Source organism: Eucyclogobius newberryi, unplaced genomic scaffold (assembly GCF_026437365.1).
Source record: "Eucyclogobius newberryi isolate DKJ021-1_F unplaced genomic scaffold, fEucNew1.0.hap1 SCAF_20, whole genome shotgun sequence".
NCBI lineage: Eukaryota > Metazoa > Chordata > Actinopteri > Gobiiformes > Gobiidae > Eucyclogobius > Eucyclogobius newberryi.
Genome location: NW_027315835.1, coordinates 28,218,564 through 28,244,178, shown reverse-complemented (window position 1 = coordinate 28,244,178; position 25,615 = coordinate 28,218,564). Strand labels below are relative to the sequence as shown.

At 45.1% G+C, this 25,615-nt stretch overlaps 2 protein-coding genes across 3 annotated transcripts in view; one reads left to right on the top strand and one right to left on the bottom strand.

Annotated features, from left to right (window-relative positions):
* Nucleotides 1–750: 750 nt before the first annotated feature.
* Nucleotides 751–12,585, top strand: wbp2 (WW domain binding protein 2). 2 transcript variants are annotated; one of them, XM_072456009.1, is made up of 8 exons: nucleotides 751–918; nucleotides 3,129–3,237; nucleotides 4,728–4,863; nucleotides 5,497–5,589; nucleotides 6,942–7,091; nucleotides 7,303–7,425; nucleotides 8,203–8,273; nucleotides 11,778–12,585. In XM_072456009.1, exons 1-8 carry the CDS (start codon nucleotides 860–862, stop codon nucleotides 11,823–11,825), a joined length of 789 nt encoding a protein of 262 aa, XP_072312110.1. In that variant the 5' UTR covers nucleotides 751–859; the 3' UTR covers nucleotides 11,826–12,585. The 2 variants fall into 2 exon arrangements, with proteins under 2 accessions (XP_072312110.1, XP_072312109.1); XM_072456008.1 differs by having other exon boundaries at nucleotides 762–918; nucleotides 7,300–7,425.
* Nucleotides 12,586–16,071: 3,486 nt separating this feature from the next.
* Nucleotides 16,072–25,615, bottom strand: part of trim65 (tripartite motif containing 65) — a 28,032-nt gene continuing 18,488 nt past the window's right edge. The window contains exons 7-8 of the mRNA XM_072456593.1: nucleotides 21,103–21,320; nucleotides 16,072–16,865 (exon numbers count right to left, since the gene is read on the bottom strand). Coding sequence (XP_072312694.1) covers nucleotides 16,563–16,865; nucleotides 21,103–21,320 — 521 coding nt within the window. The 3' untranslated portion in view covers nucleotides 16,072–16,562. The remainder of the gene's footprint in view (nucleotides 16,866–21,102; nucleotides 21,321–25,615) is intronic.

The following is a 25,615-nucleotide window of genomic DNA, read 5'->3' as shown; positions in this document are numbered from 1 at the left end:
AAAGAACTGAAGGATGCAGTCATTTATTTAGTAAATAAAAGTATAGAGTATGTCAAGTCATTTCGTTAATTGAATATATATATATATATATATATATATATATATATATATATATATATATATATATATATATATATATATTCAGGCCACTTTGAAAAGGAGAAGTCGATTATTTTATAATACTATGTGTTTATTTAGCCATGTCCCTGAGTTTAATACAAAAATCACCAAAATACATATAATATTTTATTTGAACCTTATTCTTAATTGATTACACGTGGCTAGTTTATCCACCTTTGATTCAAAGTAAAACGTAGCTAAAAGAAATAATAAAACTGTTTTGGTCAGGGACTACATTTTTTACGTCACTTTACTTCTGCGGAAGGATACAGATTCAACACGACTAATACCAGGTCAAATGGCGCTCAAACTGAACCAAACGTCGCATCCTTGAACCTATTATATTACCGGTCGTATGTGTTTGGGTGAAGGTGAAGCACATCATGATATTGTGTACAGTCCTGTCCTGCTTAAGTACGATTATTTTGTATCTCAAATATCTGTCATCTGTCATGTCAGAAGTTTCCGCGCCCGATGATTCGTCACGAGCGTCATGACGTCACATTGGAGGTGTGCGTCATGACGTCACACTGGAGGCGTGCCCGGGAGGCGTGTACGTGATGCGGAAGAAGAGCAGGTGCACCTCCTCTCACGGCGTAAACATCACCAGCGGCGCTGCCCGATCTGACTCAGGCGGCGTTATCCAGAGTTCTCCCGAGTTTCCCTTTTCCAACTGCGGGAAACTCTCACATCATCTGCGTTTCCACTGGGTTTTTGAAGCGGTGAAGGGCAGTCAAACATGACTTTAAACCAGAACCACTCAGAGTCCGGAGGAGTCATCATCAACAACAGCGAAAGGTACCGTTAGCTTCACCGTTAGCTTCACCGTTAGCTTCACCGTTAGCTTCACCGTTAGCTTCACCGTTAGCTTCACCGTTAGCTTCATCACCGCTGCCAACGTTAGCCATGTTTGTGTCTTCTTTATTTTCAATGACGACACTCAAGAAGCAAAGGAAAATGAGACTGATCTTTCTGTACAAACGTGACTAATCTAACTCTAAGCTCAGGTGAAGTGGAGCATAATGTGATTCTAATGGAGAAACTGGGATTAACCGCAGTAGTTTTTCATTTTATTTACAGATATATTATATACATTTACCTTAAATTAATCTTATTATGAAGCTTAATACAATTTTGAGGCTTAGAAAATGCTGGTATTTATTCCTCACATAGTTCTATTCTAACAGAAAATCAATCTATCATACATTTCTACCCTGGACCATGTTGAGAGCTCGGGATAGAGACGTCACTCATAGTATTTTCAGTTTGTCTAATGTTAAACTAACAGATATTTTATGATGCTAAATACTCAACTTAGCATTCATTCAAAAATAAACACTTTAGATTGATACATGTATTTATCAGGTTGTTCCATGTTTTTGTCTAATGCATCTGAGCACATAAACAAACATGGAGGATTTCCATGGTAACGGATTTTGACTTGCCATCCCAAGCTCTGTTACACTCTACTGCATTATGCCTCCAGTTGCCTACATTCAGTTTGTACTAGCCATATTTTAAAGCATTTTAAATGTAAAAAATCTCCTGTACAGAGTATTATTAGTTATTTGTGTTAAATCCATAAAATTTACAGAATTGCACTAGACTCCTTTTGTAGTTTTTATATAATACCCACTATTATTTTGGCTGTTTTGCCAAACAGCTGAAGATGCATGTTTGTATTGAAAAGTACATGTAACATCCATTGGAAAGTGTATCATTGTGACATTCTTTACTTGTCACTGAACAGCAGCTTGTCATTAGCCAGGCCAGTCACAAACCTGACATTTCACATTCAAAACAACACTTTTGGCTGATTTTAGCTTTATTTAATGAAGTCTGGTCCAGAGAGACCGAGCGTTTGTGCCAGATTCTTCTAGAACCCACGGGATTGTAGAGGAGCAGCCTGTGTCACTGTTTACGTCTAATCCTGTTACTGCACCGGTGTTTACTGTCAGCACGGGGCGGGAGCAGGGCGGGGCGGGAGCGGCGGGGGCTTGTGGCTGGAGAAGGGGGCAGTTGCACAAGGATGATGTCATTCTGTGGCTTAAGTTATGAAAGTAGAAAGAAACCCTTCTGTCACAACTATGTAGAAGTACGGCGTTAAAGCATGAAAAACTACACTGGATAATGCAGTTTAAGTGTCATTACTGAGCCCTTGATCTGATCGGAACAATAACTAATTCAAACCTTCACTGTTGCTGAACCTTCGGAGCACAAACGGAGGAAGTCACTGTCAGAGGAAAGTGAGACGGCCTCGTCAACACTCAACTATCGAGTCATTGCAGCTAATTTAGGATTGAAACTAATTTAGTAATCGAATAATCATTTTCTGAACAAGACACAGAATCCAAAATAAGCCGTACGCTGAGAGAAAGAAACATTTGATAAAGCGTTTCATAATCTAAACAGCGACCACATGAATTGAAAGAGTAATCATTGTGATTATTCTGGTCACAATGAAAAAAATAAATAAATGATCATTTCCATCTTTACTCTAAAACAAAGAGTGTCCAAACTTTTTTCACAGAGGGCCACATTTTGAATCTTACACGGAGCCGAGGGCCACAAACAACCCGGCAATGTCGACATTTGACATTGTTTCGATGTCTTTACACCTTTAATGAGACTTGGAACATTAATATTAGTTTGTATAACATCGCACTGCTTGAATGTGTCCAATTTTACAGCAACTTTTTGTTGTTTGGACCGACTCGGCAGGAAGCTGCTGGGCCAACAAACACTGGTCTGAGCGCCGCAGTTTGGACATGCCTGCTCTAAAACGTAGACCTAAATGTGTCGTTTCATTCTGTGAGCGTTTAAAACACACCAGCTTTACTTTTGCATCCAGTTTGATTTCATGAACGTGTTTGAAGGATGTTTTTTCACGCGTCGATAATCGTGACTTTATCATGATGTTTCTTCTCATTAATCGTGACTCTAAAGCAGATAATATAATATAATATAATAGTATAGTATAATAACCCTGACCTTTACTCTGCTTTCAGTGTGCTGATGAACCATGACAATGTGGAGCTGGCCTTCTCCGACGCAGACACGTTGCCCGAAGCCTTCAGGAAGAGCAAGAAGGGCGGAATCTACCTGACGCCGTACAGAGTGAGACGCTCATGCTTATGTAGAGCCTTCTAGAGCCTTCTAGCGTGTTCTAGAGCCCTCTAGAGCCTTCTAGGGTGTTCTAGAGCTCTCTAGAGCCCTCTAGAGCCTTCTAGGGTGTTCTAGAGCCTAGAAGCACGAGAGGATCAGTGTCGACATAACAAACCTCACTGTTCAGACCAGGAGAAAGTCAATACTGGAAAAAGGGCAGAAGAAAGAGTATTATGAGTATTTACATTTCACTAAAACCTAGAGAATACTTGTTTTTAATATCGACTAATACCGATATCACAAAAATAATCGGTCAATATTAGCTATTTTCATCAGAATAATTGTGACTCGTCAACTATAAAAACATTTCCTTTTGATAATCATAATTGTGACTGAAACAAACACAGATCTAAAGCCTGTTGTCTCCACAGCTCCACCTCATGTGGTGAACATGTTTATAGTCGTGAACATTTTGTCTTTGGAGAATTGAATGAGTGACTTTTATGACTAAAGTGTCATTTAGTTTATACTATAATATACTAATATACTGAACGTTTAGAAAAGTGTTTGTGGGATTCAGTGCTTTAGGTGCATCGTGTCAGAATCACACTCATGAGTCAATACAGATGTGTCAGGTCATGAGAGCGCCTCCTCTCTGCTCCTCCTGCTCCTAAAGTCACAGCCCCTAAGCCAATGCCCCGTGGCGCCTCCTCCTCCTGGCGCCTCCTCCTCATGGCTCCTCCTCCTCCTGGTGCCTCCTCCTCGTGGCTCCTCCTCCTCCTGGTGCCGCCTCCTCGTGGCTCCTCCTCCTCCTGGTGCCTCCTCCTCGTGGCTCCTCCTCCTCCTGGTGCCTCCTCCTCGTGGCGCCTCCTCCTCGTGGCTCCTCCTCCTGGTGCCGCCTCCTCGTGGCTCCTCCTCCTCCTGGCGCCTCCTCCTCATGGCTCCTCCTCCTCCTGGTGCCTCCTCCTCGTGGCTCCTCCTCCTCCTGGTGCCGCCTCCTCGTGGCGCCTCCTCCTCGTGGCTCCTCCTCCTGGTGCCGCCTCCTCGTGGCGCCTCCTCCTCGTGGCTCCTCCTCCTGGCGCCTCCTCCTCCTGGCGCCTCCTCCTCCTGGCTCCTCCTCCTCCTGGTGCCTCCTCCTCGTGGCGCCTCCTCCTCGTGGCGACTCCTCCTCCTCCTGGCGCCTCCTCCTCCTGGCGCCTCCTCCTCGTGGCTCCTCCTCCTCCTGGTGCCTCCTCCTCGTGGCGCCTCCTCCTCGTGGCGACTCCTCCTCCTCCTGGCGCCTCCTCCTCCTGGCGCCTCCTCCTCCTGGCGCCTCCTCCTCGTGGCGCCTCCTCCTCGTGGCGCCTCCTCCTCCTGGCGCCTCCTCCTCCTGGCGCCTCCTCCTCCTGGCGCCTCCTCCTCGTGGCGCCTCCTCCTCCTGGCGCCTCCTCCTCCTGGCGCCTCCTCCTCCTGGCGCCTCCTCCTCCTGGCGCCTCCTCCTCATGGTTGCTCATGTGTTGCAGGTGATCTTCGTGGCTAAAGGCAGAGACGTGCTGCGCTCCCTCATGATGCCCTTCTACCTCATGAAGGGCTGTGAGATCAAACAGCCCGTCCTGGGAGCCAACTACATTAAAGGCACCGTCAGCGCCGAGCCTGGAGGTGTCTGTGTCTGTGTCTGTGTCTGTGTCTGTCTCTGTCTCTGTCTCTGTCTCTGTGTCTGTGTCTGTGTCTGTGTCTGTCTCTGTCTCTGTGTCTGTGTCTGTGTCTGTGTCTGTGTCTGTGTCTGTGTCTGTGTCTGTCTCTGTCTCTGTGTCTGTGTCTGTGTCTGTGTCTGTGTCTGTGTCTGTCTCTGTCTCTGTCTCTGTCTCTGTGTCTGTGTCTGTGTCTGTCTCTGTGTCTGTGTCTGTCTCTGTCTCTGTCTCTGTCTCTGTCTCTGTCTCTGTGTCTGTGTCTGTGTCTGTGTCTGTGTCTGTCTCTGTCTCTGTCTCTGTGTCTGTCTCTGTGTCTGTGTCTGTCTCTGTCTCTGTCTCTGTCTCTGTCTCTGTGTCTGTGTCTGTGTCTGTCTCTGTGTCTGTCTCTGTCTCTGTCTCTGTCTCTGTCTCTGTGTCTGTGTCTGTGTCTGTGTCTGTGTCTGTGTCTGTCTCTGTCTCTGTGTCTGTGTCTGTGTCTGTGTCTGTCTCTGTCTCTGTCTCTGTCTCTGTCTCTGTCTCTGTCTCTGTCTCTGTCTCTGTCTGTGTGTGTGCACTGTGTGTGTGGTACATATTGTGTAACGTGTGTGTTGTGTGTTGTCAGGTGGATGGGAGGGCAGCGCCACTTTCAAGCTGGTGTTTATGGCTGGAGGAGCCATCGAGTTTGGACAGTGCATGCTGCACGCGGCCGCTCAAGGTGACCACTGCACTCGCCACACATCTGACCACTGCACTCGCCACACATCTGACCACTGCACTCGCCACACATCTGACCACTGCACTCGCCACACATCTGACCACTGCACTCGCCACACATCTGACCACTGCACTCGCCACACATCTGACCACTGCACTCGCCACACATCTGACCACTGCACTCGCCACACATCTGACCACTGCACTCGCCACACATCTGACCATTGCACTTATTATATTTAAATGTTCATCCCTAAAGCCATTTCACCTTTTAAACTCTTATCCTCGTTGCTGAAGTTATAGATTTAGGGCAGTTGTTGTTGTTGTTGTTGTTACAGATGTGTAGCTGACCAGCAGTTGACCAATAGAAGAAGAGTTATCACAATTTAAAAAAATAATTTAGTTGGATATCAATATCTGTCTTTTTTATCATTTAAACCCTGGTAGAAAACGAGTACATGCTCCGTGGTGGAGTGGATGGCACATGTGCGCTCTGTGTGTGACCTGCAGAGTCGTGGGTTTGAATGTCCTTCCCCGCTCTCATCCCCATCTCACACTGCACAGTCCTGTATCATTAAGCCTACGGGCCAACAATCCAAGTTGTTTTTACAGTTTTACAGTTGAACTGATGGGCGCGGTCAGGCCAATCAAATCTACTATGTGTAAACTTAACCTCACTTCTGCTGCTGAAGCCTCTACAGGCGCTGAGCAGTACTGCAGGAAGCTTGGTTCTTCTTCTCCTGCAGCCCGTTCATGCTCCGCCCTCTAACATGAGCTTTAGAACCAGAGCGGACATCAACTCCTTTTAGAGCTCTGCACATGTGCTCTCAAACTCATGTGTCTGTGCTCAAACCACATTGAAGAAACCTGTGACTGAGCATGTGCAGAGGAGAAGAGAAGCTCTAACTGAGCATGTGCAGAGAAGAGAAGCTCTAACTGAGCATGTGCAGAGAAGAGAAGCTCTAACTGAGCATGTGCAGAGAAGAGAAGCTCTAACTGAGCATGTGCAGAGAAGAGAAGCTCTAACTGAGCATGTGCAGAGAAGAGAAGCTCTAACTGAGCATGTGCAGAGAAGAGAAGCTCTAACTGAGCATGTGCAGAGTCTAAATGGATCCTTTAGTGTGTTTGTAGCTCAGGCTCTGTTGATGATTAGTCGATGGTCAGAAGTATTTGAACAACATGAAACTCTTGTGTCGTGAATGAATCGATGAAGTCGTCTTATTTCCTCCATGTGACTGTGACGAAGCGACGAGTCCAGGAGGAAAGCTGGACTCTCCTCACATTGTAATAAATAATTTGAATGAAAGTGTTTGTGACTGAAAGGTTGACCTCTGCTGTTGTGTTTGTGTCCAGCCTCCAGAGGTCAGCCTGTGACCGCTGGCTTTGGTGGCTGTCCCTTCATTGCTAACGGGGCGTACGCGTACCCCCCACCTCCGGCCAACGGCATGTACGCTGCAGCAGGAGCGCCTCCGGACTACGCCTACCCCAACACGCCCCAAGCAGGTAATCAGCTGTTCTATGACACAAGGAGACACTGACTCTGTGGTCATTATGGCTGTTCCAAGCATCGTGGTCTGTTCAGAAGCAGCACAATGACACTAGCATCACTACCTCCTGTCCAGTATGTGACCGCAGGAAACCTCTGTGTTTCTAAAGGTTGAGGTTTCATAAAGATCAAAAGTCACAAACTGAAGTACTCTTTGTGTTGTAGGAGGCTTCTACCCCAGCCCGCCTGCCTTTGACGGCGCTGCTGGCTACATGGCCCCGCCTCCTCCGTACTCTGCTCCTCTGGGTCAGCAACCGCCCCACAACCCGGACCTGCCCATGTCCGCTGCAGGTCAGTCCAAGCCCCCGGCCTCTGTCCCACTGCGCAGGTTCTGATGGTCAGAGACAGCTGCGGGTCACAGCACAATAAACCGCACGTTCAGAAGCGTTGTGTTCGCTCAGGGGAGGATTTAGTGCTTTCCATGTGTATTTCTTAAGCGGCGTTCACAGCGCTGTGTCAAAGCGGCGTGTCAGGGGCGTGTCAGGGGCGTGTCAGGGGCGTGTCAGGGGCGTGTCAGAGGCGTGTCAGGGGTGTGTCAGGGGCGTGTCAGGGGCCTGTCAGAGGCGTGTCAGAGGCGTGTCAGGGGCGTGTCAGAGGCGTGTCAGAGGCGTGTCAGGGGCGTGTCAGGGGCGTGTCAGAGGCGTGTCAGGGGCGTGTCAGAGGCGTGTCAGGGGCGCCAGCACCAGTAAGAATCATCCAGACCCAGCTCCTGGTGCGTCCACCTGGTGCGTCCACCTGGTGCGTCCACCTGGTGCGTCCACCTGGTGCGTCCACCTGGTGCGTTCACCTGGGGCGTCCACATGGTGCGTCCACAAGGGGCGTCCACAAGGGGCGTCCACCTGGGGCGTCCACCTGGGGCGTCCACAAGGGGCGTCCACATGGGGGGGCGTCCACATGGGGGGGGGGGGGCGTCCACATGGGGGGGGCGTCCACATGGGGGGGGCGTCCACATGGGGGGGCGTCCACATGGGGGGGGGCGTCCACATGGGGGGGCGTCCACACCACACGACTGGACTGAGTGTGAGGTCCAGTATGGAGGTTCTGACCGGTCTGTGTGTTTCTCTGCAGAGGCTAAAGCTGCAGAGGCTGCAGCCAGCGGCAGCTTCACTCTTCCTCCCACACATGTGTATCTGCCTGAGGTGAGCAAAACTTACTATGTACTTAGTAGTAAACTTACGTCATAAGGCGCTGGTACAGCTGGCAGCCCGGTGTAAACGCTCTCTCTTCTTTCTCACACTTATTGTGCTTTATCTCCTATATTTTGTAAATATAGTTAGTATATTTTTTCTATTTTACTGTACGATAGGGACACGCGCTGGAATAGTTTTTTAATTCAACTGTTTTTGACTTTTTTCGGCTGGATTTGAGCGTTTTTCGTTGCGTTCGTTGTGTTGTTGTGACGTGAGCTAGCTCCGAGTGAGCCCACCAGCCCCCCCCCCGCGCCCTCCGGCCGCGCTAAAGTACGGCGTGTCGTCGGTACACGTTTATATACACGTTTATATGAAAGAGGAACTTCACGAACAATCGGGACACGCACTGGAATCGCTTTAAATTAACTTGTTTTGACTTTATTCGGCTGGATTGAGTGTTTTCGTCGTGTCGTTGCGATGTGTCTTGGCTCTGAGTCCCCCGGCTCCGGCCCCGCCCCCCGGCTCCGGCCCCGCCCCCCGGCCCCGCCCCCCGGCTCCGGCTCCGCCCCCCGGCTCCGCCCCCCGGCTCCGGCCCCCGGCTCCGGCCCCGCCCCCCGGCTCCGGCTCCGCCCCCCGGCTCCGGCCCCGCCCCCCGGCTCCGGCCCCGCCCCCCGGCCGGTGCCGTACCGCGTTTCCACAAAGGAGGAACTCATGAAACTGCGGAGAACAGTCGTCTTACCCGGAGATCGTCACGTTATCCCGGCGCAATACTGACCTAACCTAATACTGATGTGCAATTCTGTCATATGTGCAATTGCTGTTGGAATTCATGTGCAATCTATGTGCTGTCGTGACACATATTCATGTGCAATTACTGTCGGGATCACATGCAATGGTATTTATTTATTTGTCTATGGTAGTTTTTATTTATTTATAGGAGATCTTCTACTGAAAGTGTTTTTCAGACTTCCTATAAGTGATCTGTTCTTCTGGATCTACCTCTGGATCTACCTGCGTTGCACCAATAAAATTTCCCCATGTGGGACAATAAAGGAATATCTTATCTTATCTTAGTAGTAAACTTAGTATTGTACTTAGTAGTAAACTTAGTATGTACTTAGTAGTAAACTTAGCATGTACTTGGTAGTAAACTTAGTATGTACTTAGTAGTAAACTTAGTATGTACTTAGTAGTAAACTTAGCATGTACTTGGTAGTAAACTTAGCATGTACTTGGTAGTAAACTTAGTATGTACTTAGTAGTAAACTTAGCATGTACTTGGTAGTAAACTTAGTATGTACTTAGTAGTAAACTTAGTATGTACTTAGTAGTAAACTTAGTATGTACTTGGTAGTAAACTTAGCATGTACTTGGTAGTAAACTTAGTATGTACTTGGTAGTAAACTTAGCATGTACTTAGTAGTAAACTTAGTATGTACTTAGTAGTAAACTTAGCATGTACTTAGTAGTAAACTTAGTATGTACTTAGTAGTAAACTTAGCATGTACTTGGTAGTAAACTTAGCATGTACTTGGTAGTAAACTTAGTATGTACTTGGTAGTAAACTTAGCATGTACTTAGTAGTAAACTTAGTATGTACTTAGTAGTAAACTTAGCATGTACTTAGTAGTAAACTTAGTATGTACTTAGTAGTAAACTTAGCATGTACTTGGTAGTAAACTTAGTATGTACTTGGTAGTAAACTTAGCATGTACTTAGTAGTAAACTTAGCATGTACTTAGTAGTAAACTTAGCATGTACTTAGTAGTAAACTTAGTATGTACTTAGTAGTAAACTTAGCATGTACTTAGTAGTAAACTTAGTATGTACTTAGTAGTAAACTTAGCATGTACTTGGTAGTAAACTTAGCATGTACTTGGTAGTAAACTTAGCATGTACTTGGTAGTAAACTTAGTATGTACTTAGTAGTAAACTTAGTATTGTACTTAGTAGTAAACTTAGTATGTACTTAGTAGTGAACAGTGGTGAATGAGGCTCATCTCACTTATAACTGATTTAATGCTAGAAAGAAAAAATCCAATATAAAGTTTCCTTTTTTGTAACTGATAATTGTGATTGATTGTAAAATAGTGATATTTCCTCACAATAACGTCTATAATAAATAAATAATATAAGAAATAATATCTAGTTCTGATCCTGGGACAGTGTTGTTTTCTGTCCTCAGGACAATACTGATTATTTCCAACATATTTCATTGTTATTGCTTTAAACGTGAGGATTTTATTGTAGCACTATAATTACAATATTAAATGTCTCTCTGGTATTAAACCCTGTCACATCCTGAGGCCGGCGCAGTTTCCATATCTCAAATATTCTCTTACATCATCACTTTTATTTCCGTGGTCAATACAAGTTATACATAATTTTAAAGCTTATTTTCTCAACAAAACGAATATGTCATTGATTTACAGTGAATAATTTGCCCCAAGAAGCAATTGCCAATAGTTTGTGAGAAAGTCTCAACTTTTACAAACGCATGTCCTGTTGGCTGTTTATGACGGACGAAACGGCTTTAATTCTGTACATCCTTGTACTCAGTCTGTCCGTAAGGAATCATTGAACAACAATATACACTTTCCCATTTCGAGATATTGTCAAGTAAACAAAGTAAAATATGAGGCTCATTTCTCGTCCATAACAAATGACCTGTTTGACTTATAAGATGGTGTTTGGCATCGCTCTTTTCTTCAGACTGTTAGCTACAGAATAAGACATCCACATAGCGCTAGCATGCCGTGACGTAGCAGACTTTGATTGACATATTATTCTAGCCAATAGGAATAGCTTTAGAATGGTGGGCAGGACTAAGGGTTTATTCACACAGAATAGTCTCTATCCTCGTGCGTAAGGGCAGTAAAGAGACTAGATTTTACGCATCACGTTTTCTGATTTTATTAGCCTTTTGGACGTGCATTTTGTTAGATATGTTTTTGTATTATACCAATACAAAAATAAAATAAAAATATTGCAATTCATTTTTTTTCACCTCTATATGGGAAATTCATGGGTAAACTCATATTTACACATTTTCACATACATTGGTTTTTAGCAGTTATAATATGTATTAGTGGTCTACAAAACATCAAAATGTATGTTTCATGATCATAGAGGAGCTAAAATTGTAATAAAACAGTTTGGCACAGTTGGCACATACGGTATTTGGATCACTTGTTCCGAATATACTTTTTGATACAAAAAGGTCAACAGCACCAAAATGCCCTTTAGAGATCTGAAACTTTACACAGTTGTTGTCAATGTGCACATCTGCAGAAACTAGAAGGCCTAAGATCCTCTTTTAATAAGCAATGATATTTGGGTCCAACCATTGTGCACAGGGCCAAAGAGGTGGATGGGAACAGGTTAAAGCCGAAGCCCCTTAAAGCAGATGCAGGTGTCATGGTTCTTCTGTCGTGTCCCAGGCTCATATGTGTCATGTGGGGAAATGTCATGTAATCATAAAAAAGACTAAATAATAATGATTCTTTCTGGTAGGACAAGCCTCCTCCGTACTCTCCTCGGGAGGACAAGAAGAACCAGTAGATCGGCTCGTTCCCTCGTGTCGCTGCTTCATTCCAACACCTTTTCTTTGGTTTATCACCTCCAGTGTTTTATTGTCCTTCTGTTCTTTTCTAGTTGTGTCTTTTCTTTGCTGTTCCAGTTCCACTTCCATTTGAACTTAACCTAATGTTATTCTTTTCAACCATTACTTAAAAAAGTGAACTTTGGAAGATAAAAACGAAGCATTATTAGCCAAAGTAACAAACGGCTCAATTGTGTGGCTCGGATGGAAACTAGCCAAAATGCTAGCTTTAGCTCTGCTTGGAAAGTATTCATTTTCTAAACGTGGTGATGCTAACGCGGGCGAAAAGCAGTATTTTATTTTTGTATTATTTGTGTAAAGCCTCCGCACTTGTAGATATGCTATATTTTGAAGAATTCTAAGGTAAGATTTTGTAAAGAGTTTGTAAGATGAGTTGAGTATTTTGCCGGGAATGATGCTAGCACAGATTAGCTTTGTTAGCACAGATTAGCTTTGTAACCTAATGTCTTTGTTTGTTTGTTTTGGCAACAGTTAGAATTTTCTAGAAATTGCACAAGCTAAATTCCCTCTTTATTTTGTAATCTCTCTTTTTAATTTCGTCTGAAACGTCTGTGGCTGATTCTCTGCAGTTGCATTAGAATTACTCTGTTAATAATGATATTTATTTACTGGAAATGTCTTTCAGATGATGAGCATGATCATAAACCACTGTCATGTACTGTATGCGTGCAATGGATTTTAATAAACAGCCTAACTTTACTTTGCCTTTTTAGCCCCGTCTCGCAATGGAACAATTTAAATAGATAAATAAAATCTTAGTCCAGAATTCAAAGCAAAGTAAGTGCAATTTAATGTCCCCAACGACGTCTTTCATACGAGTGCCAAGTTTAAACAAATAGAAATAATACAAACTTGGCGTTGCACGTGGGCCACGTCTTTGCAAAGCATAAATTGACAAAAGGCATTTATTACATTATTATTACATTATTATTACATACACACAGAAGTGATATAACTTAATTATGAATAAGTGGGATGTCAATTATTAAAGGTTTTCAGTGCCATATGAAAAAATTAAAACTTAACTTGGCCACAATTTCACAACTTGACACTTCAACAAACAAAGAACAATGTTGTGTCTATAAATATAACAGTACTTTACACTTACTGCATGTACATGTACTTACTGCATGTACTTGTACTTACTGCATGTACTTGTACTTACTGCATGTACTTGTACTTACTGCATGTACTTGTACTTACTGCATGTACATGTACTTACTGCATGTACATGTACTTACTGCATGTACTTGTACTTACTGCATGTACTTGTACTTACTGCATGTACTTGTACTTACTGCATGTACTTGTACTTACTGCATGTACATGTACTTACTGCATGTACTTGTACTTACTGCATGTACTTGTACTTACTGCATGTACTTGTACTTACTGCATGTACTTGTACTTACTGCATGTACATGTACTTACTGCATGTACATGTACTTACTGCATGTACTTGTACTTACTGCATGTACTTGTACTTACTGCATGTACATGTACTTACTGCATGTACTTGTACTTACTGCATGTACTTGTACTTACTGCATGTACTTGTACCCACCAACAAAAGTACAATGTATAACGATCATGTGATCACAGGCTGTTATTCATGTTTAGTGTCAAATTAAGAGCTGACAAAGTATATTAAATATACTTATATTTCATTCTGAGATATTCAAACAATTATGTCTTGAGTATGGAGTACTGTATCTAAAGACAACATAAAGGATCTGGTCAGGGCTCAGACTGTGGTCAGGGTTGTGGTCAGGGCTCAGACTGTGGTCAGGGCTGTGGTCAGGGCTGTGGTCAGGGCTCAGACTGTGGTCAGGGCTGTGGTCAGGGCTGTGGTCAGGGCTCAGACTGTGGTCAGGGCTGTGGTCAGGGCTGTGGTCAGGGCTCAGACTGTGGTCAGGGCTGTGGTCAGGGCTGTGGTCAGGGCTCAGATGATCCACTGTGGCAGGAACAGAAGTCAAAGTTCCAGCACCAGCTCTAAAATCTCTAAAAACAGGATTGTTCCATTTGCAGCTCCGTGTGTGAAAACCCTGTAGTGACCGACTGAAACTGCAAAAGAATCATTTATAACTCACTGCTCCAAGTCATTATTTATAAAAGACATCATGCTGTAAACAACAATGGAATATCTACAAGAGGTAAACTTATTTAAATTCAGAATATTCATTTGGATTTGAGTTTGACTAGTTTAGATTTATCTTCAGACAAAACAATCATCGGTCCAGGGAGTTTTTTACAATGATTTAGTTCAATCTTCATTCTTCTAAAACACTGAAGCTTTAAAGTCATGTTTAATGTTTAAAGTTCATTAGTCGTTAATGACAGACTGAGTTCATTTACAGTGTTGACACCGCAGTGTTATAAAGGTCAAAGGTCATAAAGGTCATTTTGGTTTGTTTCCAGTGAAACTTAAGGTGTTTTGTGGCTCTTTGGGTCAGTGAAATCAGACATTTGTGCTAATTAGTCCGCCAGGTCCAATGAAAGAAAACTCCTGAAGAAAGATGTTCCACATTATGAAGCCGAGCGTCATTTTAGAGCAACATGTGAAAGAAAAAGGATTTCTAGTTCTGAAAAGTATGAAATAGTTTAATGAAAACCTTAGATATTTCACCAAAACTTGCGTCATCATCATTAAGAGATTCAGAACAAGTTTGATTCATGGAGGTTCATGAAGGTTCATGAAGGTGCATGAAGGTTCATGGAGGTTCATGAAGGTTCATGAAGGTGCATGAAGGTTCATGAAGGTGCATGAAGGTTCATGAAGGTGCATGAAGGTTCATGAAGGTTCATGGAGGTTCATGGAGGTTCATGGAGGTTCATGAAGGTTCATGGAGGTTCATGGAGGTTCATGGAGGTTCATGGAGGTTCATGGAGGTTCATGAAGGTTCATGGAGGTTCATGGAGGTTCATGGAGGTTCATGGAGGTGCATGGAGGTTCATGAAGGTTCATGAAGGTGCATGGAGGTTCATGGAGGTTTATGGAGGTTTATGGAGGTTCATGAAGGTGCATGGAGGTTCATGAAGGTTCATGGAGGTTCATGGAGGTTCATGAAGGTGCATGAAGGTTCATGAAGGTGCATGAAGGTTCATGAAGGTGCATGAAGGTTCATGGAGGTTCATGGAGGTTCATGAAGGTGCATGAAGGTTCATGAAGGTGCATGGAGGTTCATGAAGGTGCATGAAGGTTCATGAAGGTGCATGAAGGTTCATGAAGGTGCATGGAGGTTCATGGAGGTTCATGGAGGTTCATGGAGGTTTATGGAGGTTCATGGAGGTTCATGGAGGTTCATGAAGGTGCATGGAGGTTCATGGAGGTTCATGGAGGTTCATGAAGGTGCATGAAGGTTCATGAAGGTTCATGAAGGTTCATGGAGGTTCATGGAGGTTTATGGAGGTTCATGGAGGTTCATGGAGGTTCATGGAGGTGCATGGAGGTTCATGGAGGTTCATGAAGGTTCATGGAGGTTCATGGAGGTTCATGAAGGTGCATGAAGGTTCATGAAGGTTCATGGAGGTTCATGGAGGTTTATGGAGGTTCATGAAGGTGCATGGAGGTTCATGGAGGTTCATGGAGGTTCATGAAGGTGCATGAAGGTTCATGAAGGTGCATGAAGGTTCATGAAGGTGCATGAAGGTTCATGAAGGTGCATGGAGGTGCATGGAGGTTCATGGAGGTTCATGGAGGTTTATGGAGGTTCATGGAGGTTCATGAAGGTTCATGGAGGTGCATGGAGGTGCATGGAGGTTCATGGAGGTTCATGGAGGTTTATGGAGGTTCATGGAGGTTCATGAAGGTGCATGGAGGTTCATGAAGGTTCATGGAGGTTCATGGAGGTTCATGGAGGTTCATGAAGGTGCATGAAGGTGCATGAAGGTTCATGAAGGTGCATGGAGGTTCATGAAGGTGCATGGAGGTTCATGGAGGTTCATGAAGGTTCATGAAGGTTCATGAGGACGGATCTGCCAGACAAACATCAGGTGAAGAGCAGCAGCTGAAACGCCATAACAACGCAGCAAACAGCCTCTGGAGTCCTGCCAACATCAAGGGTCCTCCGGGTCCTCCGGGTCCTCCGGGTCCTCCGGGTCCTCCGGGTCCTCCGGGTCCTCCGGGTCCTCCGGGTCCTCCGGGTCCTCCGGGTCCTCCGGGTCCTCCGGAGCTCTGGGAGGCATTCAAGCAGAAACTCTCCACGATAATGTTGATGACTTGAAAATGATGATAATCATTTATATGGAATAAAATCTGAGAAAAAGATCATTTGGAATGAGAGTAAAGAAGTTTGTGAATATTTGTCTGTTTTATAATGTGATTTTTAAAGCACACGTGACATTCTTTGAGTCCGATGTTTCACATGGAGGTCATTAGTTACTCTGGAGAGAAACGCACCGAGCTTTTACCCCCGACTTAAAAACAGCACAGAAGACCTCAGAGCTTGACCTTTGACCTCCCAAATCTGGAAAATTTGAAACTGGACTTCATCAAACTAGTTTGATGAAGCTAAATGCTGCTCCAAGTGTGTTTTTGATGAGGCTTAAAAGCTCAATATGGTCAAGTTTGATAACAATAATGAAACTAAATATTCTTATTTGAGTTCAGTTTAACTCCTGTAGATTTCATGTTCAAAGAGCAAACTGTCCGTCGTGTCCTCCGCTCGTGCCAGAGGTCAGAGGCTGACGCTGACCCCTTCCCCGACCCAGCAGGCGGGGAACAGCGTGTGTGTGAAGGCGCAGTGGAAGGCGTGCAGGCGGCTCTGGTCGGGGCCGTAGAAGGTGAGGGTGCCCGCGTCGTAGTCCAGGTGCACCCCGAGGCGGCAGTGCGAGGGGGGCGGGGCGCTCACGGGCTCCTGTCGGCCCCCGTGCCACGCGCTCAGCTGCTTCTCGTCCAGCTGCAGGCTCCAGGACAGCTCGTTCATGCCCACCATGCAGCGCTTGCCCTTCTCCTTCCGCGGGATGGACTCGTACGTCACCTGCCAAAGAGGAACCAGCTTTAACCATCTGCACGAGACACAGGAAGTAAACGTATCATCTGCACGAGACACAGGAAGTAAACGTATCATCTGCACGAGACACAGGAAGTAAACGTATCATCTGCACGAGACACAGGAAGTAAACGTATCATCTGCACGAGACACAGGAAGTAAACGTATCATCTGCACGAGACACAGGAAGTAAACGTATCATCTGCACGAGACACAGGAAGTAAACGTATCATCTGCACGAGACACAGGAAGTAAACGTATCATCTGCACGAGACACAGGAAGTAAACGTATCATCTGCACGAGACACAGGAAGTAAACGTATCATCTGCACGAGACACAGGAAGTAAACGTATCATCTGCACGAGACACAGGAAGTAAACGTATCATCTGCACGAGACACAGGAAGTAAACCTATCATCTGCACGAGACACAGGAAGTAAACGTATCATCTGCACGAGACACAGGAAGTAAACCTATCATCTGAACAGAACACTGCATCACAGGGGAAAACCAAGACCATATGTCTTTAGAGCTTATCACACTAAGTACTTCCTGAAGCATGACACTGTGTCTCTTATGGAGCGACACAACTGCTGCACCAGGTCTGTTTGCAGCATTAGACATGTTCTCTGCACATGTTCTCTGCACATGTTCTCTGCACATGTTCTCTGCACATGTTCTCTGCACATGTTCTCTGCACATGTTCTCTGCACATGTTCTCTGCACATGTTCTCTGCACATGTTCTCTGCACATGTTCTCTGCACATGTTCTCTGCACATGTTCTCTGCACATGTTCTCTGCACATGTTCTCTGGACTAGAGCACGGAGCTATTCAATGATCTGCTTGGACCTGTCGTCAGGAGCCCGTCGGACAGGGACAGGCTTCACCAAAGGTTGGATTTGGGGGTGAATGGCATGATACTGGGGAGGCTGGCATTTGTCGCGTACAAGAGCAATGGGGTGGGGAGAGGGTGGGGTAGGGGGGGGATGGGGTTAGGATGGGGGGAGATGGTCTGGTTACTTGTTGACTAGTATGGGGCTGTTACGGAGGGGAGGTGGGTGGAGGTTGGTGATCACCTAGCTACACACACTACTAGCTATATACTAGTGTGTATACTCGTATATATACTAGCTCACTCTGATATACTACTAGATACACACTATATACACTAGTATACTCACACTTATACACACTAGAGACACACACTACACACACTACACACACTATATACAGCTATATACTACACACTATATACAGCTATATACACACAGCTATATACTACACTATAGACTATAACACTATATACACACTACTCACACTATATACACTATATACACACTATATACTAGAGTACACTCACTATATACACTATATACTACTATATACATACTACACACTATATACTCTACTAGACACACTATATACACACTACTATCTACTATATACACACTAGACACACTAGTATAACTAGTATACACACTATACACACGACTATAGTACACTATAGTGCTACTACTAGACTATATACAGCAGCTACACTCACTATATACACACTACTCACACTATATACACACTACAATAACTATATACAGAGAGTACTACTAGTATATATAGAGACTACACTAGTATATACACACGACTACACACAGTATATATCAAGTGTAACCAACTATAGAGAGTAAATACTATATACACACACTTACACACACTATATACACAACTACACACACTATATACACACACTACACACACTATATACACTCACCACACACTATATACACACACTATACACACTATATACACACACTACACACACTATATACACCACACACTTACACACACTATACACACTATATACAACTACTAACTATATACACACTACTACACACACTATATCACACCTACACACTCTATATACACACACTACAACTACACTATATACACACTACTACACACACTATATACACACACTACACACACTATATACACACACTACACACACTATATACACACACTACACACACTATATACACACACTACACACACTATATACACACACTACACACACTATATACACACACTACACACACTATATACACACACTACACACACTATATACACACACTACACACACTATATACACACACTACACACACTATATACACACACTACACACACTATATACACACACTACACACACTATATACACACACTACACACACTATATACACACACTACACACACTATATACACACACTACACACACTATATACACACTACACACACTATATACACACTACACACACACTATATACACACTACACACACTATATACACACTACACACACTATATACACACTACACACACTATATACACACTACACACACACTATATACACACTACACACACTATATACACACACTACACACACTATATACACACTACACACACTATATACACACTACACACACTATATACACACACTACACACACTATATACACACACTACACACACTATATACACACACTATATACACACACTACACACACTATATACACACACTACACACACTATATACACACTACACACACTATATACACACTACACACACTATATACACACTACACACACTATATACACACTACACACACTATATACACACTACACACACTACACACACTACACACACTACACACACTACACACACTATATACACACTACACACACTACACACACTATATACACACTACACACACTACACACACACTACACACACTACACACACTACACACACTACACACACTACACACACTACACACACACTACACACACTACACACACACTATATACACACTACACACACTATATACACACTACACACACTATATACACACTACACACACTACACACACTATATACACACTACACACACTATATACACACTACACACACTATATACACACTACACACACTATATACACACTACACACACTACACACACTATATACACACTACACACTACACACACTATATACACACTACACACACTATATACACACTACACACACTACACACACTACACACTACACACTATACACACACTATACACACACTATACACACACTACACACTACACACACTACACACACTATACACACACTACACACACTACACACACTACACACACTACACACACTATACACACACTATATACACACTACACACTACACACACTACACACACTACACACACTATACACACTATACACACACTACACACACTACACACACTACACACACTACACACACTATACACACACTATATACACACTACACACACTATATACACACTACACACACTACACACACTACACACTACACACTATACACACACTACACACTACACACACTACACACACTATACACACCGCACACACCATACCCACTATACCCACTATACACACTACACACTACACACTACACACACTATACACACACTACACACACTACACACACTACACACACTACACACACTACACACACTACACACTATACACACTATACACACTATACACACACTACACACACTACACACACTATACACACACTATATACACACTACACACACTACACACACTACACACACTACACACACTATACACACTATACACACCGCACACACTGCACACACCGCACACACCGCACACACCGCACACACCATACACACTACACACAATACACACTACACACTACACACACTATACACACTATACACACACTACACACACTACACACACACTATATACACACTACACACTACACACACTATACACACACTATACACACACTACACACACTACACACACTACACACACTGCACACACTACACACACTACACACACTGCACACACCGCACACACCGCACACACTACACACACTATACACACTATACACACCGCACACACCGCACACACCATACACACTACACACACTACACACACTACACACTACACACACTATACACACTATACACACACTACACACACTACACACACTATACACACTATACACACACTATATACACACTACACACACTATACACACTATACACACTATACACACTACACACACTATACACACTATACACACTACACACACTACACACACCGCACACACTGCACACACTGCGCACACTGCGCACACTGCGCACGTATGAGTTACCCCGACGTAGGCCCAGGGCTTGGACACCTCCAGCTCCCAGTAGTGCGCCCCCTGGTGGAAGCCCTGGCAGCACAGCACCTGCCAGGTGTGGTCGAAGCGCGCCTTGTCCTCCGGGAGCTCCCGCGGCCCCGAGCTCAGGTGCTCCGCTCGGGTGTTCCCATGTGACAGGGACAGGTGACCGTTGGCTGTGCGCGGGTCAAAGGTCAGGGAGCAGCGGTCTGGAAACAACAGGGGATAAATTGAAGGAGGAGAAAGTAATAACTGCAATAAGGAGGAGTTGCCTTCTGTTTTTATGGTTCAGGGTTCTAAGTATTGAAGTGAGTTTGGATGTAATATGTGATGTGAAGTCTGGACGTGTCTGAGTTTGTTCTGAGTTCACCCGGAGACACAATGAGCCTGGACACAGAACCACAGCAGCACGAGGAGTGGCTCAGCAAAACTCCAACTAAGCAAAAGGTCCCGCAGCAGCGCCTCTCGGCTTGTCCCGCTCCAGCACAGGCCCTAACCCCACCCCTGACCCTCACCCTGACCTTCACCCTCACCCTGACCCTCACCCTGACCTTCACCCTGAGCCTGACCCTCACCCTGACCCTCACGCTGACCCTCACCCTGACTCTCACCCTGACCCTCACCCTGACCCTCACCCTGACTCTCACCCTGACTCTCACCCTGACCCTCACCCTGACCCTCACCCTGACCTTCACCCTGAGCCTGACCCTCACCCTGACCCTCACGCTGACCCTCACCCTGACCCTCACGCTGACCCTCACCCTGACCCTCACCCTGACTCTCACCCTGACTCTCACCCTGACCCTCACCCTGACTCTCACCCTGACCCTCACGCTGACCCTCACCCTGACCCTCACGCTGACCCTCACCCTGACCCTCACCCTGACTCTCACCCTGACCCTCACCCTGACCCTCACCCTGACCTTCACCCTGAGCCTGACCCTCACCCTGACTCTCACCCTGACTCTCACCCTGACTCTCACCCTGACTCTCACCCTGACCCTCACCCTGACTCTCACCCTGACCCTCACCCTGACCCTCACCCTGACCCTCACCCTGACCCTCGGCACTGGAGGAATCCAGGAGTGAGATAGACCCGGTGATCTTTTACAAATAGCATCTTTTAGTGTGAGCGACATATTAAGATAAGATAAGATATTCCTTTATTGTCCCACATGGGGAAATTTCATTGTTGCAACGCAGGTAGATCCAGGGGTAGATCCAGAAGAAAAGAACAGATCACTTATAGGAAGTTTGAAAAACACTCTCAGTAGAAGATCTCCTATAAACAAAAACTCACATAGACAAAACCTCCCATTTCACAACAAGGGATGGAGGGCAAAATAATAAAGATATAAATAAATACATAAATACCATTGCATGTGATCACGACAGTAATTGCACATGAATATGTGTCACGACAGCACATGGATTGCACATGGATTTCACAGTAATTGCACATATGAGGGAATTGCACATGGTTAGGTCAGTATTACGAGTGTTTTAGGTCAGTATTACGAGTGTTCAGGACTAACAGTGTTTGTTATAAAGTCTGACAGTAATTGGGTCCAATTAAGCGGTCAAAGATAATAACAAAGATGAGAAAATAAATAAAAAATGATATACCTACAAGAAAGACATTTAATGACTTAGAACATCAAGAATTTACTACATTTGGTTCATGTAGAAAAAGATTCTGTTGGAATCATCTGGACTCAGATGATACAACAGAATCTTATTCTTCAACACTCTTGGATGAACACATTTGACTTTATTATTATTATTATTATTATTCCTCACACAGGGGCAGACAGAAGAGGGCGTGGCCTTTGGACAGAGTTTGAACACAAAAATAAAGATGCAGATTTGTGCTGGTCAAAGGAAATATTAATGAAGGGTGTTTACTTTGATAATGTATTTGCTCCACCAGGAGGCGCTCTCACTTTTATACTGAAGCTGATTGTAAACCACTCTGAGGGAACCCTCGTCTGTGGTGGAGACTGGAACTTACATGTTCAGCCACAAATACAGGTAAATCTATAAATAATAATTTAAATGAAAGCATAATATAGGGACACAATAAGCTCTATCCTAAATTAGACTTCTTTTTTATTTTAAACAAAGATATGTTAATTATGACAGAGGCAGACAAGATACAATAGATTTAAGAGCGGTTTACGTCACTGTAGATCTGAAACTAAACGAGGACCTGGCCTCACCTGACAGGAAGTCACCACCAAAGTGGTTCAAATTTAATTATTGGAATAATGTTCATTTTGACCAAACAAGACCAAATCAAATAATTGTTTGAATTATTTTACAAAAAATATGTCACCAAAATATCATGAAACAAAGAGGAAGAAATAATACTGCACTGCACGGAATACTTCAGGTGCACCTCAGAGTGACAGGTTCACCTCAGAGTGACAGGTGCACCTCAGAGTGACAGGTTCACCTCAGAGTGACAGGTTCACCTCAGAGTGACAGGTCCACCTCAGAGTGACAGGTGCACCTCAGAGTGACAGGTGCACCTCAGAGTGACAGGTGCACCTCAGAGTGACAGGTTCACCTCAGAGTGACAGGTTCACCTCAGAGTGACAGGTTCACCTCAGAGTGACAGGTGCACCTCAGAGTGACAGGTGCACCTCAGAGTGACAGGTTCACCTCAGAGTGACAGGTTCACCTCAGAGTGACAGGTTCACCTCAGTGACAGGTGCACCTCAGAGTGACAGGTGCACCTCAGAGTGACAGGTGCACCTCAGAGTGACAGGTGCACCTCAGAGTGACAGGTGCACCTCAGAGTGACAGGTTCACCTCAGAGTGACAGGTTCACCTCAGAGTGACAGGTGCACCTCAGAGTGACAGGTGCACCTCAGAGTGACAGGTTCACCTCAGAGTGACAGGTTCACCTCAGAGTGACAGGTTCACCTCAGAGTGACAGGTTCACCTCAGTGACAGGTGCACCTCAGAGTGACAGGTGCACCTCAGAGTGACAGGTGCACCTCAGAGTGACAGGTTCACCTCAGAGTGACAGGTCCACCTCAGAGTGACAGGTTGTGACAGGTCCACCTCAGAGTGACAGGTTCACCTCAGAGTGACAGGTTGTGACAGGTCCACCTCAGAGTGACAGGTTCACCTCAGAGTGACAGGTGCACCTCAGAGTGACAGGTGCACCTCAGAGTGACAGGTGCACCTCAGAGTGACAGGTCCACCTCAGAGTGACAGGTTCACCTCAGAGTGACAGGTCCACCTCAGAGTGACAGGTTCACCTCAGAGTGACAGGTGCACCTCAGAGTGACAGGTCCACCTCAGAGTGACAGGTTCACCTCAGAGTGACAGGTCCACCTCAGAGTGACAGGTTCATCTCAGAGTGACAGGTTCACCTCAGAGTGACAGGTTCACCTCAGAGTGACAGGTCCACCTCAGAGTGACAGGTTCATCTCAGAGTGACAGGTTCACCTCAGAGTGACAGGTTCACCTCAGAGTGACAGGTTCATCTCAGAGTGACAGGTTCACCTCAGAGTGACAGGTTCACCTCAGAGTGACAGGTGCACCTCAGAGTGACAGGTTCACCTCAGTGACAGGTGCACCTCAGAGTGACAGGTGCACCTCAGAGTGACAGGTGCACCTCAGAGTGACAGGTTCACCTCAGAGTGACAGGTTCATCTCAGAGTGACAGGTTCACCTCAGAGTGACAGGTTCACCTCAGAGTGACAGGTCCACCTCAGAGTGACAGGTTCATCTCAGAGTGACAGGTTCACCTCAGAGTGACAGGTTCACCTCAGAGTGACAGGTTCACCTCAGAGTGACAGGTCCACCTCAGAGTGACAGGTTCATCTCAGAGTGACAGGTTCACCTCAGAGTGACAGGTTCACCTCAGAGTGACAGGTCCACCTCAGAGTGACAGGTTCACCTCAGAGTGACAGGTTCACCTCAGAGTGACAGGTTCATCTCAGAGTGACAGGTTCACCTCAGAGTGACAGGTTCACCTCAGAGTGACAGGTCCACCTCAGAGTGACAGGTTCATCTCAGAGTGACAGGTTCACCTCAGAGTGACAGGTTCACCTCAGAGTGACAGGTTCACCTCAGAGTGACAGGTTCACCTCAGAGTGACAGGTCCACCTCAGAGTGACAGGTTCATCTCAGAGTGACAGGTTCACCTCAGAGTGACAGGTTCACCTCAGAGTGACAGGTTCACCTCAGAGTGACAGGTTCACCTCTGTGACTGTGCCTCACATAGACCACTCTCACTTCTGCATGTGGACTATCTCAATTCTGTCCAATAAAATGGAACAAATACGTTCATTCATTCATTTTCTACCACTTGTTCCCGTTCTGGGTCGCGGGTGACTTTGGGCCATGGGCGGGTTCACCATGGACAGGGACAAGCTGGTCACAGGGTCAACACAGAGACAGAGAGGGGGACACATGCACGTCTGTGGACGGTGGGAAGCTGGAGAACCCGGAGAGAACCCACGGCAACAAAACCTATAATGAGTCCTTT

Coding starts and splice junctions, on each gene's coding strand:
- wbp2 (XM_072456008.1), top strand. CDS start 860: ATGACTTTAAACCAGAACCACTCAGAGTCCGGAGGAGTCATCATCAAC. Junction 3,238..4,727: donor TCTACCTGACGCCGTACAGA/GTGAGACGCTCA, acceptor CATGTGTTGCAG/GTGATCTTCGTGGCTAAAGG. Junction 5,590..6,941: donor GCTGCACGCGGCCGCTCAAG/GTGACCACTGCA, acceptor GTTTGTGTCCAG/CCTCCAGAGGTCAGCCTGTG.